The 18306-nt window shown below is 49.1% G+C and overlaps 1 protein-coding gene across 1 annotated transcript in view; it reads left to right on the top strand.

The window, feature by feature from the left end:
- Positions 1-18306, top strand: part of LOC119954439 (uncharacterized protein C11orf52 homolog) — a 42206-nt gene extending 23900 nt beyond the window's left edge. Inside the window, exons 2-4 of the mRNA XM_038779652.1 lie at positions 4366-4406; positions 12471-12523; positions 17824-18306. Of these exons, the coding sequence (XP_038635580.1) occupies positions 4366-4406; positions 12471-12523; positions 17824-18066 (337 nt within the window). The 3' untranslated portion in view covers positions 18067-18306. The remainder of the gene's footprint in view (positions 1-4365; positions 4407-12470; positions 12524-17823) is intronic.

The following is an 18306-nucleotide window of genomic DNA, read 5'->3' as shown; positions in this document are numbered from 1 at the left end:
TCAAGCAGCTATTGGATAGGTACATGGATTACGGTAGAATGATGGGGTGTAGATTAATTTGTTCTTAATCTAGGACAAAGGTTCGGCACAACATTGTGGGCCGAAGGGCCTGTTCTGTGCTGTAATTTTCTATGTTCTACCGAGCCAGCGGTGAAAAGGCTTTGATTTAGTTAAATGGACCCATTAGCTTATCTTGCCATGTTGTCTGTAGAAATGGAAGTCTTTACGAGTTTCTTCAAAGCATGTGCTCCCCCTCCCCCTTCCTCACGTAAGTTTCTCAAGTCAATTTGACAATCTCTCTGTGACTTTCATTTCTGAAGATGAACATTTAAACTTGTCACATCAACCTTTGCCCTCAAATGAATATTTGGAAGATTAAAGTCCATTTTTTTTTTTTTGCCCCTGCCATAAACCCCATCTCCTCCCGTCTGGACCCCATTTCCTTTCTTGGTCACCTGCACAGGATGAATCAGACCATGAGAAATCACAGCATCCTGTTGACCAAATGCTAAGTGTCAAACTGTGCATCCTATCCATCACCAAGCGAGTTTACTTTAACATCCCTAATATTGGCCAACTTTTCCCCAACTCGCTTCCACCGCTGTATTTTGCTCGCTGAATTCAATTTCTTCAACATCCTCTTCATTGTCCGTCATGCTGTATCCTCCATAAACTCTCCCAACATGTTCAAAACCCATGTCCAGCACCGCATCTCGCTGTTCCCCTAAAATCCTCATTCCTATCTTTGCCCCATGACAACTTTGTAACCATTTGTAAATTAAATCGGCTCTGGTATCTTTTGGCTCTCTGACTTTGGTCTTTTTTTCCAAACCTCCCTCCGTTCATCTCACCATTGGTAACAGCCCTCACCCCTCCCCTCTGGAACATCCTGCCTAAACGAATCCACATCTCTTTCTACCTTTTTAAAACATTCTCTAATCCCCATTTTTTTAAAAAGAAGGTTTCAATCACTTTTCCTAAATTTTGTACATTGTTCAGAGTCTATATACATTTTTCTTAACACTGCACTGTTGGGAGTGTTGCACCGCGAGAGATGCCCTCTTTCAAGTGAGATATTAAACAAAGGCCCTATGCACCCTCTTGGGTGGATGTGAAGCTACCACTGCACTATTCTACAGAAAAGCAGCGGAGTTATCCTCTGTGTCCAGGCCAATATTGATCGCCCAACCAACACCACCAGAAACAGATTTTCTGGTTATTATTGGATTACTATTTGTCTGCTACATTACAACAATGACTAAATGTCCAAAGTGCTTCACTGTCTTTTGGGATATCTTGACTATATGTAGCATCTTACATGACCCCTCGGTTCCCTTGATCTAATATTCAATTCACACTTAATTGCTTAAGTTATTCTCATACGAATATCTAATTTTTAATATATTAATTACCCCAACAGAAAATGTCTTTCACTTCCCCCTACAGCTTTTTTGCTATTGGACTCCTTTCCTATTATCCTCTCACCCTTTCTAATGCATTCAGGTGACAGATTTGACATTATTGCTGTGGCTACATGGGCTGCAAGTTCTACAAATGAAGAATTTTCCCCAAACTTAAAATTTATGCCAGTAGTATGACAATTGCTGCATGTCAACTGCAGAATAAATACAGGTGATGGAAGCCATTTGATATTGGAGCTTTTCCACATTCTCAGGACATTGAAAAATGCTTCTGAATCGATTATGTGTTGCATACTGTTGCAATATCGGGAAAGTGCGACAATAGTTAAAACAGCTGAGAAATTGCAATAAGATCAGAAAACACTGGAATACACAACTTGTCTGGCATCAACTACAGAGAGGGAGAAACAGGAGCTAACATTTTGGGTTGATGATCTTTCATTAGAACTTTGTCTACCTGCTGTCTACCTGCCTCTAGCTTCCACTGATTAACTAATTTTAAATTATAGGTAGCAAAGGCACCTGCCATAAGCTGACAAGGCCCTTCATTAAATATGTAGATTGGGTTCCAATGACATAATTGAGTCAGACTTTAATATTAATCTGAGACTGGAGTAGAGAAGCAACCATGGCTTCTCCACTAGGTCAGACCTGCCAGGAAAGGGACCAAAGTGGCTCAACTATGTTTAATTTCTTTCTAAATGCCCTTGTGGACCAAGACCAGTCTAGATGGGGTAGAGGAACAAAGGGATCTTGGAGTAAAAATACATTGGTCACTAAACATTGTACCATAGGCCATAAAAAACCCATTAAGCTTCATGTTTGAGTGCTAGAATTGAAAAATAGGGGCGGTTCTGCCAAATATGTAGACGTCGGTTGGACCACACTTGGAATACAGCTCTTATCGCAATGAGGGCAGAATGGTAGCATGGTGGTTAGCATAAATGCTTCACAGCTCCAGGGTCCCAGGTTCGGTTCCCGGCTGGGTCACTGTCTGTGCGGAGTCTGCACGTCCTCCCCGTGTGTGCGTGGGTTTCCTCCGGGTGCTCCGGTTTCCTCCCACAGTCCAAAGATGTGCGGGTTAGGTGGATTGGCTATGCTAAATTGCCCGTAGTGTCCTAAAAAGTAAGGTTAAGGGGGGTTGTTGGGTTACGGGTATAGGGTGGATACGTGGGTTTGAGTAGGGTGATCATTGCTCGGCACAACATCGAGGGCCGAAGGGCCTGTTCTGTGCTGTACTGTTCTATGTACTGTTCTATGTTCTATGTTATAAAAAGGATATAGAGGCATTGAAGATGGTGCAGAGAGATTTACAAGGATGATACCAGAAATGTGTGGGTAAGGACTGCAGGCTGGGTGGGTCACTTCTCTCTTGTGAAATGGAAGATTGAGCTGTGTCCCAATAAAATTATGAAAGGTGTTGTTGGAGTGGATACAGAGAGAATGTTTCATCTTGTGGGGAAGAGCATAACTAGAGGCCAACAATATAAGATAGTGACCAGGAAATCAATAGGGAATTCAGAAGAAACTTCTTTGGCACTCTTCTTTGAGTAATGTGAAACCCCTTGCCACATGGACTGGCTGAAGTGAACAGTATAGACGCAGAGAGGACCGGGAGAAGGTTCTGATGGTTTATTTAGATGGAGGAGGTTTGAGTGGAGTATAGACACTGACACATTGTTTGGGCTGAATGGCCTTTTTCTGTGCCGTATACCCTCTGATATATTGAAGTGCTCCTGTTTGCCCCAGAAGGAAATTCTGTGTTTCCCATTCCAAGGATTTTCTCCTCCTCAAACACTATATGAATCCCCGACCCATGATCAACAACCTGGGGTTAGCATTGACCAGAAACTCAACTGGATCAGCCGTATAATTTTTGTGAACAGGCCAGAGGCTAGGAATCCTGGAGCGAGCAACTCGCCTCCTGACTCCCCAAAGCCTGCCCATTATCTACAAGACACCGATCAGGATTGTGATGGACTACTCTCCACTTGCCTGGATGAGTGCAGCGCCAACAACACTCAAGAGGCTTGATACCACCCAGGACAAAGCAGCCTGGTTAATTGGCACCCCTTCCACAAACATTCTGGCAGCAGCCTGTACTGTCTATAAGATGCATTTCAGGAAAGTACCAAGGCTCTTTAGACAGCACCTTCCAAACCCACGACCGCTACTATTTAGAAGGACAGGGGCAGCAGGCACATGGGAACACCACCTGCAAGTTCCCCTCCCAAGTTACTCACCATCCTGACTTGAAACTATATCGCCGTTCCTTCACTGCCGTTGGGTCAAAATCCTGGAATTCCCTCCATAATAGCATTGCGTGTGTACATACACCACATGGACTGCAGCGGTTCAAGAAGACCGCTCATTACCATCTTCTCAAAGGAAATTAGGAATAAATGCTGGCCCAGTCAGTGACACCACACTCCATAAATTTTTTTTTTTAAAAATCTGCAGAAATTAAACCCAGAAGCTGAATACTTCTCAGGGGATTAAAGTGTCCGTGAGCAACCCAGGGGTGGCACAGTGGTTAGCACTTCTGCCTCACAACTCCAGGGCCCCGGGTTCAATTCTGGCCTCGGATGACTGTGAGGAGTATGCACTTTCTCCCTGTGTTTGCGTGGGTTTCCATCCGAGGGCTCCGGTTTCCTCCCACAATCCAAAGATGTGCAGGTTAGGTGGATTGGCCATGCTAAATTGCCCTTAGTGTCCAATAGGTTAGGGGGGGTTACTGGGTTACGGGGACAGGATGGAGGTATGGGCTTAAGTGGGGTGCTCTTTCCAAGGGCCTTCTGCACCGTAAATTCTATGAACACCCTTTAACATGCGCCAGCACAATTCACAGTAAAATTATCCCCAGTACGTTCTCTGAAAATGTGTGTAAAAGCAAAGAACTTTGATTACAAAATTAAACTGACTTAGGAATATTTTTCTCCAACAGGAACAAATCCAAAAAAAGTAAATCAAAAGAAAACAGTACAGGTGAGTGATTGGGAGAATCAGTAACTGGGTGGTTAATTTTATTGTACAAGAATGGAAAACATTGAAAACACATAGCAGGTCAGGCGTAACTGTGGGGAAGAAAGTATTAACATTTCAGGTCGATGACCTGCTGTCACCTGTTATTGATTCTATTTTTCTGTGGTGTTTCTTTATAGTTCATTTTTGTCTTTTTTTTATTGCTGATAGATATTCATATTATCCATATTACTCCCCCAGGATGAGGGACCTGTTTCCAATGCTTTAATGTGACCATAACAGCAGACGTAGGCTATTTGGCCCATCAAGTCTGCTCCACATTCAATGAGATCATGATTGATCAGATATGATATAATACTTTATTCCCTTGCTGACTAAAAATCTATCTCAGCCTTGAACATGCTTAATTGTCTCGCCTCTATAACGCTCTGCGGTAAGGAATTCCACTGATTCACCACCCTGAGAGAAAAAGATTGTCCTCTACTCTGTCTTAAATGGGCTGCCCCTTTTGATTATGCCATCTCAACCCCTCAGAATCTATCTAGTCAAGCCCCCTGAGAATCCTATTTGTCTCAATAAAGGCATCTCTCATTCTTCTAAACTGCAATGAGTACAGGCCCACCCTACTAAAACTCTCCTCATCATAAGAAAATCCCTCCATACCCGGGATCAACTTAACGAACCATTTCTGGACTGCCTCCAATGCCGGTGTATCTTGCCTGAAAGCCCTTCCCAGTGCCTCCCATTCCATTGTGGGAAGTGCATTTATTTCCCCTTGGTGCAGTACTTCAGTTCCTGCACTGCACTGGAAAACCCTTCTGATATTCTGGCCAAACTTTAACCCTTACCAAAGATCATATTAGAGTGTAGGTGGATATGCGAGGTTTGCGTGCTAATAGGGGATTTCTGGGCTTTCCTGGGGCCGGGCAAGGGGGAAAGGGACCCGGGCGGGGGACTCCACGCTGGCCGGTTTAAGCCGGTCAGTGAACGGGAGTGAGGTGGGGGGAGGGGCAGCGGCCATCGGAGCCTGGCAAAACAGGGTCCGAGTGGTCTAGCCGGGGTGGAAAGTTGGGGGGAAGGAACCGAGGTTGGGGGGAGGAGTTTTACAAGAGGGAGTGGACGGGAGGTGTTGGAGGGGGGAGAGGGCGGTGTTTCCAACTCTTGGGTATCATGTACGGTACTCTTTCAGAGGTTGGACGGCGTTGAGTGTGTGTGTGTGTGTGGGGGGGGGGGGGGGGGGGGGGGGGGGGGGGGGGGGGGGGGGGGTGTGGACTCTCTATGGTGACCATGGGCAGTCCCGGACTCCTTTTTCTTTTTCTCCTTTGTTTTTTGTTTCCACCGTGGGAGGGTTTGTTTTACTGGATGCAGATATTGACAGGTGGGCTGATGTTTGGGATGGTGGGAGGATGGGGTCGTTGTTATTGCTAAGGGGATTGATTTTGTATTTGTTACCGTTTACTGTCTGTGGGTGGGGTGTAAAATTTGAAGGGAAATGCGAAAATGAAGAATATAAACATTTTTAAAAAAAAAGATCATATTAGAGAGAGCAAAGTACTCCGGATGCTGGAAATCTGAAATTAAAAACAGAAAATGCTGGAAATACTCAGCCGATTTAGCAGTGTCTGCAGAGGGAGAAAAACAAGAGTTTTCGTTTCGGGGGCTGTGTGACCTTTTCATCTAAATTGGTGCAAATTTTTCTTCAACTTTAAAATGAGATGCATCACTTAATCCAGACCATTTGGTGTCACTGTACACCAGTTAGGAAAGTTAGCACGCTCGTTCCTTCCTCCAATAGTGCATCCACATGGCTGGAATAGGATATTACACCTTTCTATCAAAATTAACTTGAGTTAAGAAAAGGGAAGGGGGGATTTTTAAACAGATGGATTAAGTGTGCAAAAATGAAAAATAAAAAGTCTTGAAGAGAAGTCGGGTAATTCTGATAAGCTAAAAAACCATCAGTTCCAGTGGTTCGGCACCAATGTGCACTAAAAAGTAATCACTCTCAAAAAATATTAGGCTGTACAACTATCTTATTATAAAATTGTTCTTATTAAAGCTTTTTTCAACCAAAATTTTTACATAACAAAGAAAATAAACGAAAAATATTTAACAAAACAAGGTGGCTGCTATCATTATACAAAATTAAAATACACATTATATCAACAATTCCCCCCACCTGAGCCCCCCCCCCCCCCCCCCCTCCATTGCTGCTGACACTTTCTGCTACCCTAGAAAGTCAAGGAAAGCTTGCCAACGCCGGGAGTACCCCATCAAGGACCCTCTCAAGGCAAACTTTATCCGCTCCAGGCTGAGGAACCCAGCCATATCACTAACCCAGGTCTCCACGCTTGGGGGTATCGAGTCCCTCCACATTAACAAGATCCGCCTCCGGCCAACACCTCGGCCTCTTTCGCTTCCTGCACTCTCGGATCCTCCGACACCCCAAAGATCGCTATTGTTGGACTTGGCTCCACCCGCGTGTCCAAAATCCTGGACATAGTCCTCGCCAAGCCCTGCCAGAATTCTTTAAGCACCGGGCATGCCCAAAATATATGGACATGGTTCTTTGGGCTCCCTGCACATCTCGCGCACCTGTCCTCCACCCCAAAAACTTGCTCATTCTCGCCGTCGTCATGCGAGCCCAGTGCACCACCTTAAACTGAATTAAACTGAACCTGGCACATGATGCGGACGAGTTCACCCTGCCCAAGGCACCGGCCCACATGCCCTCCTCCAGCACCTCTGATGCGACCATCAATTTACTCAAAGACACGAGTAGAAGCAAACCGAGGTTTAATCAGCTTAGAACAGAGCCTGCCTGCGACTAGTACAATACTGTGGACCACCTGCAGGTCAACTACTCTTTCAAGGGGGGGTGCCATGGGCGGAGCCCGTACATGCCCCAACATATCCCCCTGTGGGTGAAGCCACACAATGGCCCATAGGTGGAGCCCACAAGGTCAACAACATAACATAGCTGTAACACAATGGCAGAACATGATACTAATACACTGGTGAATTACTAGTACTATACATTCACCACGACCTCGCCTAGCTCCTCCTCCCACTTGCCCTTCAGCTCCTCCACTGGGGCTACCTCCGCCTCCTGCAGCTCCTGATTTTTGTCCGACACCCTCCCCTCTCCTATCCAGATGCCAGACACAACCTTGTCCTGTATCCTTCGTGGGGGTAGCAGCGGAAATGTCCCCACCTGTTTTTTGAGGAAGTCCCGGACCTGGAGGTATCTGAAAGCTTTTCCCGGGGGCAGGCCGAACTTCTCCTCCAGCGCCTTCAAGCTAGGGAAAGTCCCGTCTATAAGCAGGTCCCCATCCTTCTAATGCCTGCCCTATACCAGCCTTGGAACCCCCCCCCCACCATCTATCCTGCCTGGAGCAAATCTATGGTTTTTCGTGTTGGGGTCCAAACTGAGGCCCCCTCCTCCTTCCTGTGACTTCTCCACCGACCCCAGACTCTCAGTGCCACCGCCACCACTGGGCTTGTGCTGTACCGTGCCGGCGAGATTGGCAGCGGTGCCGTTACCAGTGTCCCAAGGCTGGTGCCTTTGCATGACGCCGCCCCCACGCCAACCACTTCTCCGTTACCCATTTCCTTATCATGGCCACATTAGCTGCCCAGTAGTAGCTACAGAAGTTCGGCAGTGCTAACCCCCCCCACCGGCGACGCTCCAAGAATAGTCTTTTGGCTCGCGGGGTATTATTTGCCCACACAAACCCCGTGATAATCCTGTCCACCCGCTTGAAAAAGGATTTGGGGATGGAAATGGGGAGACACTGAAAAACGAACAGGAATCTGGGAAGAACCGTCACCTTCACAGTCTGCACTCTTCCCGCCAGGGGCAGCAGGGTAGCATGGTGGTTAGCATAAATGCTTCACAGCTCCAGGGTCCCAGGTTCGATTCCCGGCTGGGTCACTGTCTGTGTGGAGTCTGCACGTCCTCCCCCTGTGTGCGTGGGTTTCCTCCGGGTGCTCCGGTTTCCTCCCACAGTCCAAAGATGTGCGGGTTAGGTGGATTGGCCATGCTAAATTGCCCGTAGTGTCCTAATAAAAGTAAGGTTAAGGGGGGGGGTTGTTGGGTTAGGAGTATAGGGTGGATATGTGGGTTTGAGTAGGGTGATCATGACTCGGCACAACATCGAGGGCCGAAGGGCCTGTTCTGCGCTGTACTGTTCTATGTTCTATGTTCTATGTGTCCCACCTTTTAAAATCTCCCTCCACCTGCTCCACCAGCCGAGATAAGTTGAACCTGTGTAGGGCAGCCCAGTTCCTAGCCACCTGTATAACTAAATATCAAAAGCTCCTCTCCACTATCTTGAGCGGGAGCTCCCCAAGTTTCTCCTCCTGACCCCTATCGTGGATTACAAACAGCTCACTTTTCCCCACGTTCAACTTGTACCCCGAGAAGCTCCCAAATCCCCCAGGATCCGCACGATCTCCCCCATCCCTCCTAGCGGGTCGGAAATATACAACAGCAGGTCATCTGCGTAGAGGGAAACCCGGTGTACCTCCCACCCCCCCGGACCAGCCCCCTCCAGTTCCTTGAGTCTTAAGCGCTATGGCCAACGGCTCAATTTCCAGGGCAAATAGTAACGGGGACAGGGGGCATGCCTGCCTCGTCCCTCGGTACAAACTGAAATACTCCGACCTCAGCCGGTTTGTGGACACACTCGCTACGGGGGCCTGATACAGTAGCTTGACCCACCCTATGAATCCCTCCCCGAATCCAAGCCTACCTATCACTTCCCACAGGTACCCCCACCCTGTCAAAGGCCTTCTCCGCTTCCATTGCAGCCACTACTTCTACCTCCCCTCCCTCCGAGGGCATCATAATAATATTCAGGAGCCTCCTTACATTTGTGTTCAGTTGCCTGCCCTTGACGAAACCCGTCTGGTCTTCCTCGATCACTCCTGGGACACAGTCCTCTATTCTGGTGGTCAGAATTTTTGCCCGCAATTTGGCATCTACATTCAGGAGCGATATCAGCCTGTGGGACCCACAATGAAGCAGATCCTTCTTCAAAATGAGCGCGATCAGTACCTGCGACATCGTCGGGGGTGGGGGGGGGGGGGGTTCCTCTCTCCTTCGCCTCGTTAAAGGTTCTGAGCAGGAATGGGCTCAGCAGCTCCGAGAACTTCTTATAAAATTCTACAGGAAAGCCTTCCTGCCCCGGGGCCTTGCCCGATTGCATACTTGCCAGTCCCTTAACTACCTCCTCCAACTCAATCGGAGCCCGCAGTCCTTCCACCCGCTTTTCGTCCACCCTTGGGAACCTCAATCGATCCAGAAATTGCTTCATCCCTTCCCCTCTCCTTGAGGGTTCTGACTCGTATAGCTTCCCATAAAACTCCTTGAAGACTACATTGATCCTATGTGGGCTCAACACCGTGTTATCTTGCTTATCCCGCACTCCCCCGATCTCCCTGGCCTCCTCCCTCCTGCGGAGTTGGTGCGCCAGCATCCTACTGGCTTTCTCCCCATACTCGTAGACTGCTCCTTTCACTTTCCTCAACTGTGCCTCCGCCTTCCCTGTGGTCAACAAATCAAACTCCGCCTGTAATCTCCGGCGCTCCTTTAGCAGCCCCCCCTTGGGGGGCCTCCGCGTACTTCCTGTCTACCCTAAGTAACTCTCTCACCAGCCTCTCCCTCTCCGCCCTCTCCCTCTTCTCTCTGTGAGATCTAATAGAGATTAACTCCAACCTGATGACCGACTTCACAGCCTCCCAAACCGATGCCGCTGTTACCTCCCCCGTGTCATTCGTTGTCACATAGTTCTGAATGTTCCTCCTTATCCGCCCACACACCTCTTCATCCGCCAGCAGCCCCACATCCAGTCTCCAGAGAGGGCGCAGCCCCCACTCTGCCCCCAGTCGCAGGTCCACCCAATGCGGGGCATGGTCCGAGACCGCAATGGCCAAGAACTCAACCCCCCTCCACCCTCGGGATTAACGCCCTGCTCAACACAAAGAAGTCAATCCGTGAGTAGACTTTATGGACGTGGGAGAAAAAGGAGAACTCCTTCGCCCTAGGCTACACGAATCTCCACGGGTCCACGCCCCCCCATCTGATCCATGAACTCCCACAGGGCCCTGGCTGCCGCCGGCCTCTTTCCCGACCTGGACTTAGATCGGTCCAACACCGGATCCAAGACAGTATTAAAGTCCCCCCCCCCCCCCCCCCCCCATAATCAAGTTACTTGTCTCCAAGTCCGGGATTTTACCCAACATGCGCCTCATGAATTCCGCATCATCCCAGTTCGGGGCATACACGTTCACCACCACCACCCGGGCCCCCTGTAATTTGCCACTCACTATTATGTACCAACCCCCCTTGTCCGCCACGATGCTCCCTGCTTCAAACACCACCCGTTTACTCACCAGAATTGCCACCCCTCTGGTCTTTGAGTCTAGCCCCGAGTGGAACACCTGGCCCACCCATCCCATCCTTAACCTTGTTTGGTCAGCGGGTTTTAAGTGCGTCTCCTGTATTATGGCCACACCCGCCTTCAATCCCTTTAAGTGTGAGAACACATGGGTCCTCTTGACCAGCCCGTTCAGGCCCCTCACATTCCACGTGATCAGCCTGGATAGGCTCCCCCCCCCCCCCCCCCCCCCCCCCCCCCCTCCCGCCGACTAGCCATCTCCCTTTTTCGGCCAGCCACACCCCCCACTCACTCCACCCCTCCCGCCGGAGGCCCCCCAGCCCGACTTTCCATCCATCCCCAACAACTGACTCCCCTTCAGTCAGCAAAACAGCACCCCTTCCCCCTCCAGCCAAGCACCCGCTTAGCACTGATTTCCCCCCCATTGCGCTTCCGTAAGTCAGCTGACCCATGCTGACCCCAGCCACTCCCGCCTCTATCTCCGAACCTACTATCGTCTCCTCCGGGTAAGAGGGCAAGTGCCATCCGGATCCTTCCCGTTCGCCGGACAACACAGCCCGGGCGTTGCCCCGCCCCCTGAAACAAAAACAGGAAAAGAAGAGCAAACAAACTTAAATTCTACAAACACACTTACAACAGGCCAACCCCCGATTACACCCCCCCCCGCCAATGCGTTTCACCAACGTGCAGCTGCCCCTTAGTTCAAGTCCAGCTTTTCGTGCCTAATGAATGTCCACGCTTCGTCCGGCGTATCAACATAATGGTGCCTATCCTGTTACGTTACCCAAAGCCTCGCCGGATGCAGGAGCCCGAACTTCACCCCTTTGCTGTGGAGGACCGCCTTAGCCCGGTTGAAAACCGCACTTCTCCTCACCAGCTCAGCTCCCAAGTCCTGGTATATGCGAATCTCGCCGTTCTCCCACTTACTGCTCCGCACCTTCTTTGCCCAACGTAGGACACGCTCTCTGTCTGTAAAGCGGTGGAACATTATCACCATCGCCCTCGGTGGTTCGTTCCCCCTCAGCTTCCTGGCTCGGACCCTATGCACTCCGTCCAATTCCAAGGGCCGCGGGAAGGTCCCCGCGCCCATCAGCGTCCCCAGCATTGCAGTCATATACGTGCTCGCATCCGCCCCCTCCGCACCTTCAGGGAGGCCCAGGATCTGCAGGTTGTGACTCCGAGACCTGTATTCGAGGTCATCCAGCCTCTCCTGCCATCTCTTGTGTCGGGCCTCGTGCGCCTCCACCCTGACCGCCAGGCCCAGGATCTCGTCCTCGTTCTCAGACACCTTCCTCTGCACCTCCTTGATTGCCTTCTCCTGTGCCTTCTGGACCTCCAGCATCTTTTCCATGGAGGCCTTCATAGGGGCCAGAATCTCCGATTTTAGTTCTGCGAAGCAGCTCCTTAAAAAGTCACCAGGACCAACCTGCCATCCCAAATTGGACAGCAAATGCAGAGGTCCCCCCCCCCCCCCGCCCGCCCATAAAATTCAGCTGGCAGGCGCACCAGTCACCTAAGTGGGGTCTGGGCTCTTGAAATGGTGCCGACGTCCGAGAAATTTCTGAGTGGGGAAAGATTTCAGCCAAATGTGTTGATCAAATTTTCAAAGTTTCTTAAAGTTTCTTCAAGCATGAAACTGATTGCCTTGGTTCATTCTTCTTTGTAGTTATTGAGACCAGGACACGAGAAGGTAAACGAAGAGACGGTAAACGTGCACAGGTAATAATAATGCACAAAATAGATTAAAAATGGAAGCTTGAAATAATCACATTTTATCATTTTTACAGAGAGCTTGCAAACATTAAAAGTTGATGGAGGCAGACTTTGCCCTCCGAGAAATCTCCAACCATTCTGCATGGTGTTACAACACATACTGAAATAAACTCGATGTTTTGTTGCAAGAAATATGTAAATCCAGACGGCATTGCTTTTTCTGAAACATTGATAAGAACATAAGGAATAGGGAGAGTAGACCAGTCGGCAAATTGAGCCATGGTTGACCTGATTCTGGTCTTGACTCCACTTTTGCTACCTGCCCCCCATAACCCTCAATTATCTTGTCAATCACAGTTTTGAATATATTCAACGATCCAGCTTCCAGTATTCACTGAGGGAGAGAATTCCAAACACTAACCATCTCCAGCTTAAATGGGAAACCCCGTTTTGTTAAACTCTGCTCAATAGTTCTAATTTCCCCACAAGGGGGAACAGTCTCTCAGTGTCTACCTCATCTAGCGTCCCCAGAATCCTATGGGCGGGATTTTCCCCCCACTAACCTAACCTGCCATTCTAACCTGCTCTCGGGCCGGCAGGACCTGGGGCTCCAAGGGCCGGAAGCAGCCTGTGGGTGGGGGGTTCCAACCCCGGGGAGGCCCTCTGGAGTGGCCAGCCCACCAATCGGTGGGCCGGCCTCTCTGTCGGCAGGCCTCCTTTCTTCCGCCAGCCAGCCTGGATCCATGCGGCATCTTTGTGCGGGGCGGCCTGGGGGGAGGACGGCCACCGCACATGCGCTAGCTGGCGCCGGCCCAACTGCGCATGCGCGGGACCCAAGGTGCTGTGTCTTTTACGGGGCGCTGGGTCTCTGATGCTGCGCGATGCCCCTGCTAGCCCCATGGAGAGGGGAAAATAGGGGTCTGGGAAAGGGCACAGACGTCGGAGTAAAACACTCCGGTATTTACTCTGGCACGGCACTTAGACTCCTGTTGGGAGAATCCCGCCCTATGTGTTTCATTAAGACCACTGCCCATTCTTAGAAACTTCACTGAGTCTTGGCCCAACCGATCCTCATGAAATAGAAGCCCCTTCATCCCGGGATTCAGGGGCGAAATTCTCCGACCCCAGCAGGGTCGGAGAATTGCCTGGGGCCGCCGAAAGTCCCGCCACCGCCGTGGCAGAGATTCTCTGCCACCCGGGAAGTGGCGGTGGTGGGAATCACGCCACTCCGATCGGCAAGGCCTCTGCGGCGATTCTCCGGCCTGCGATGGGCCGAAGTCCCGCCGCTGGGAGGCCTCTCCTGCCGCCGAGGTTTGAACCACCTTTGGTGGCGGCGGGATCGGCGGCGCGACCGGGCCCCCGGGGTCCTGGGGGGGGGGGGGGGGCGATCGGACCCCGGGGGGTACCCCCACGGTGGCCAGGCCCGCGATCGGGGCCCCCTGCTCAGACTCCGGGCCAGTGCCCTGGGTGCACTCTTTCTCCTTCCGCGCCGCCACGGCCTCCGCCATGGCGGAAGCGGAAGAGAAACCCACATCGCGCATGCGCCGGTGGTGACGTCAGCAGCAGCTGGCCGCTGACGTTACCGCTGGCGTATGCGCCGACCGGCGAAAGCCTTTCGGCCAGCCCCGCTGCCGGGGGCACCGGTTTTTTGCACCAGTCTTCAGGTCCCAACCGCTCCGGCGCGGGGCTAGCCCCCAAAGGTGCGGAGAATTCCCCACCTTTGGGGAGGCCCGACCCCGGAGTGGTTGGCGCCACTCCCCTACACCGGGACCCCCCGTTACGCCGGGACCCCCCGTCACGCCGGGTAGGGGAGAATCCCGCCCCAGACTCGCGAACCTTTGCTGAACTCTTTCGAATGCAAGTATATGCCTCTTCAAGTAAGGTGACCAATCAATACACTGTACTGTAGGTCTCCCCAGTGTCCTGTACGCTTTAGCAAGACCTCCCTTTTATGCTCCATCCCTTGCAATAAAGGTCAACATTCAGTTTGCGTTGCTGTACATGCATGCTGACTTTGTAATTTGTTTTAAGATATTAGGACTAAGGCTTCTTATGATAATTTAAGGAACAAATATTGTGCAGGAAAAATGATTAGAGATTACATATGCAAGTAAAATGCGACACATGCAAAAAATACTTTTTTAGAGTTGCTTTGTGATTGTGTTTTGGGTACAGAGAGCCAAATGAGCAAAGCAAAGATAAAAGTCAGAGGAAAAAAAGAAGTGCAAGACACATTAAGAGGAATGTTTTAGTGTTACCTTGCATCTCCAATCACAACAATATATACACTGTGACCTCTCCAATCCAGAATGTGTGGGACCTAGTCATTTCCGGATTTCAGAATTTTCAGAATTATAAAATGACATTAGAATGCTTAACCACCAACCTGTGAACTGGAAAACAACACTTCAATTTTTACCCAAAACATAAATGGTGATCAAACATTATGAAAACGATAAAAATTTGGTCTCAGTCCTTCAGCCTTCACGAATGCCTCCGCCGCCGTCTCAAAGTAGTAATCCCTGAAGTTATGTGTGACCCTCAGCTTCACCGGGTAGACCACCCCAAATCCCATGTTGCGTTTATACGCCGCCGTCGCCTGACCAAAGGCCGCCTGACCTTTTTGCCAGCTTTGCCGTGATATCCTGGTATATATGAATGCCACCGTCTTCCCATCTAACCTCTCACTTCATCTTTTTCCCCCTCACCCGGTTAATGTGAAAGCAGACAATCACAGCTCTTGGTGGTTCATTTGCCTTTGGTTTTGGCTGGAGCGACCAGTGACCCCTGTCCTCCTCCTCCCCCAACATCTCTGCAAAAGCCTCTATCGGCCTCCAGCCTATCAGGCAGCCCCACGATCCTCAGATTCTGCCTTCGAGACCTGCTCTCCAGGTTCTTCACCTTGGCTCTCAGCCCTATGTTACTCTCCACCACCCTCCGTAGCTCCTCACCTATGGTCACTGTGCTGCGACAATTCCTCCTTCAGCCCCTTCAACACCTCCTTGCTCGCGCACCTCCGTCGCCGTCTTTACCAAAGCATCCTTTACTGGGCAAGAATCTCTTCCACCCATTCCTTGAGTGAGGCCATCATCTCCTTTCGATGCCTGTCGAAGTGCTTGGAAAACTGCCACTCAACCTCCCCCGCCATCATTTCGGCCAGCTTATGTACTGTTATGGCTGCTGCCCCACCCCCCGCGCTTGCTCCCGCCATCTTTCCTCCCACTGAATTCCCCACAGAGCTCACCGGCGGACTTTCGCTCAAACCTTTTCTTCCCGGATTTTTTTTCTGGGATTTCGACATTCCTTTGGTTGCTGCAATTTTTCTAACAATCACTCGTATAAAATTCTCCCCAAAATCTGGGCGGAATAGGGCCAAAACACAAAAGGTCCAGCAGGAGCCACCCAACATTCGACCTCCACCTACATGTCTCCACCCAAAGCCCTGTGACAAAACATTATGAAACCGGGATAAAAATTGTTTTACTTATCAAGATAGTGTATCTTCCATGTTTCTGCTCCCAAAGTACTGTACTCGCATCAAAACAAGATGGGGGCTAAATAGCTGGCTTGTAATGCAGAACAAGGCCATCTAAAAAATTCCCGTATCGGCTTCCCCGAACAGGCGCCGGAATGTGGTGACTAGGGGCTTTTCACAGTAACTTCAATGAAGCCTACTTGTGACAATAAGCAATTATTATTGTTAGCACACGGGGCTAAATCGCTGGCTTTGAAAAGAGACCAAGGCAGGCCAGCAGCACAGTTCAATTCCCGTACCAGCCTCCCCGAACAGGTGCCGGAATGTGGCGACTAGGGGCTTTTCACAATAACTTCATTTGAAGCCTACTTGTGACAATAAGCAATTTTCATTTTCATTTCATTTCATTATTACTGCGTTTACAAAAATAAAAACAAAGTGCTGGGAAAGTCAACAGGTCTGGCAACATCTCTGGAGAGAGAAACAGACTTAACCTTTTGTCTCTTGACTCTCCTTCAAAACTGCCTGCTCAGTTTCTTGAGCACCTTCTGTTTTAATTACTGTACAAAAATGTTGCTGGTGTATTTTCAAAAGAATTGTGGACAACTCGGTTTTCTGGCCTGGAGAGGTTAATGTACTTTGTAAGATGATATTACCACCTGCTTTTTCATTAAGATAAATTAATGAAGTAAATGTAGGCACTGCTCTATCCATAATAGGAAAACACTAAGTAATGATTGTAGAAATTAAGCAGAGAAAATGACACTGCAGCACGGTAGCACAAGTGGATAGCACTGTGGCTTCACAGCGCCAGGGTCCCAGGTTCGATTCCCCGCTGGGTCACTGTCTGTGCGGAGTCTGCATGTTCTCCCCGTGTCTGCGTGGGTTTCCTCCGGGTGCTCTGGTTTCCTCCCACAGTCCAAAAGACGTGCAGGTTAGGTGGATTGGCCATGCTAAATTGCCCTTAGTGTCCAAAAAAGGTTAATGAAAATCGCTTATTGTCACAAGTAGGCTTCAAATGAAGTTACTGTGAAAAGCCCCTAGTTGCCACATTCCGGCGCCTGTTCGGGGAGGCTGGTACGGGAATTGAACCATGCTGTTGGCCTACCATGGTCTGCTTTCAAAGCCAGTGATTTTAGCCCTGTGCTAAACCAGCCCCTAGGTTAGGATGGGTTAAGGGGATAGGGTGGAAGTGAGGGCTTAAGTGGGTCGGTGCAGACTCGATGGGCCGAATGGCCTCCTTCTGCACTGTATGTTCTAAAGATTAATGAGGAATATATGGAAGAAATTTCATTTACATAGTTTATATTTACCGCACCTATCTACGCCATCTTATAGCACTTTACATATAATAGATCATTTTCTGTAATGTTTGAATGAGCAGAGCAGTCAATTTGTCCAAAAAGATTCCACAGGTAGTAAATTAGATGAATGACTAGTTAATAAGCTTTTATCGGTGTTGGTTAAGGGAAGAATGTTAGTTAGGACACTGAGATAACTCTGCGTTCTTAAATCAGATCAACTATATCCACCTGAACTCCCAGAATTTACAGATCCTCTTGATGTCTCTTTCGAGGAACTGCACATCCAAAGATGTCACTCACCCTGTTTTTGTACTGACGTGTCAGGCTAGATCATGTTTGCTAATTCTAGATAATATTAGGAAGGGAAGTAAAGGGTTGCTTCTCCACTTTTACTTTTCTGTGGCAAAGCCTTGCTCACAAGGAGTACTTTATCAGACAGTTGTGTGCTTCTGATTTTTCAAACATAATATTGCAGCATAGACAAATGCTTTTCAGTTTTACAGTACTATGGTTTGTTATTTCTACAGGCAAAGGTACACGAAGATTTGCATCCCTATGATGAAGTAGCCCCTGACATACCAGTATATGCTGTAGTGAGTAAAAAGAAGCCAGAAGATATCCACTACGCTGAAGTTCAGGTGATCCAACAGCGATCCCGGCGCACAGTCAAGCAAGTTAAGGCCCAGCAAAAGGAAAGTGCGACAGAGTATGCAACCATTAGCTTCAAACCCGCAGTAAAATATGACGGTAAAAATGGGACTCTGGTATAAATCCAGACAAAAGTGGTACAGAAAAAATGGTTCTTGTATCTTTTTAAAAGGACAATAATCTTGCAGTTGAAATATACAAAACTGGTTGTCAAAACAATATTTCAGATTTTCAGCAAATTAATATATTTTTGTTGCTGCTTATTTTACCAAACATATAAACCAAAAAAAAATTTAAATACCACCATTACGACACTCGCATCATACACCTTTCTGATAGGTCATTAAATGAAACTCTTAAAA

This window comes from Scyliorhinus canicula, chromosome 19, assembly GCF_902713615.1.
Source record: "Scyliorhinus canicula chromosome 19, sScyCan1.1, whole genome shotgun sequence".
NCBI classification, from domain to species: Eukaryota; Metazoa; Chordata; class Chondrichthyes; order Carcharhiniformes; family Scyliorhinidae; genus Scyliorhinus; species Scyliorhinus canicula.
This window is presented reverse-complemented; position numbering and strand designations above follow the sequence as displayed.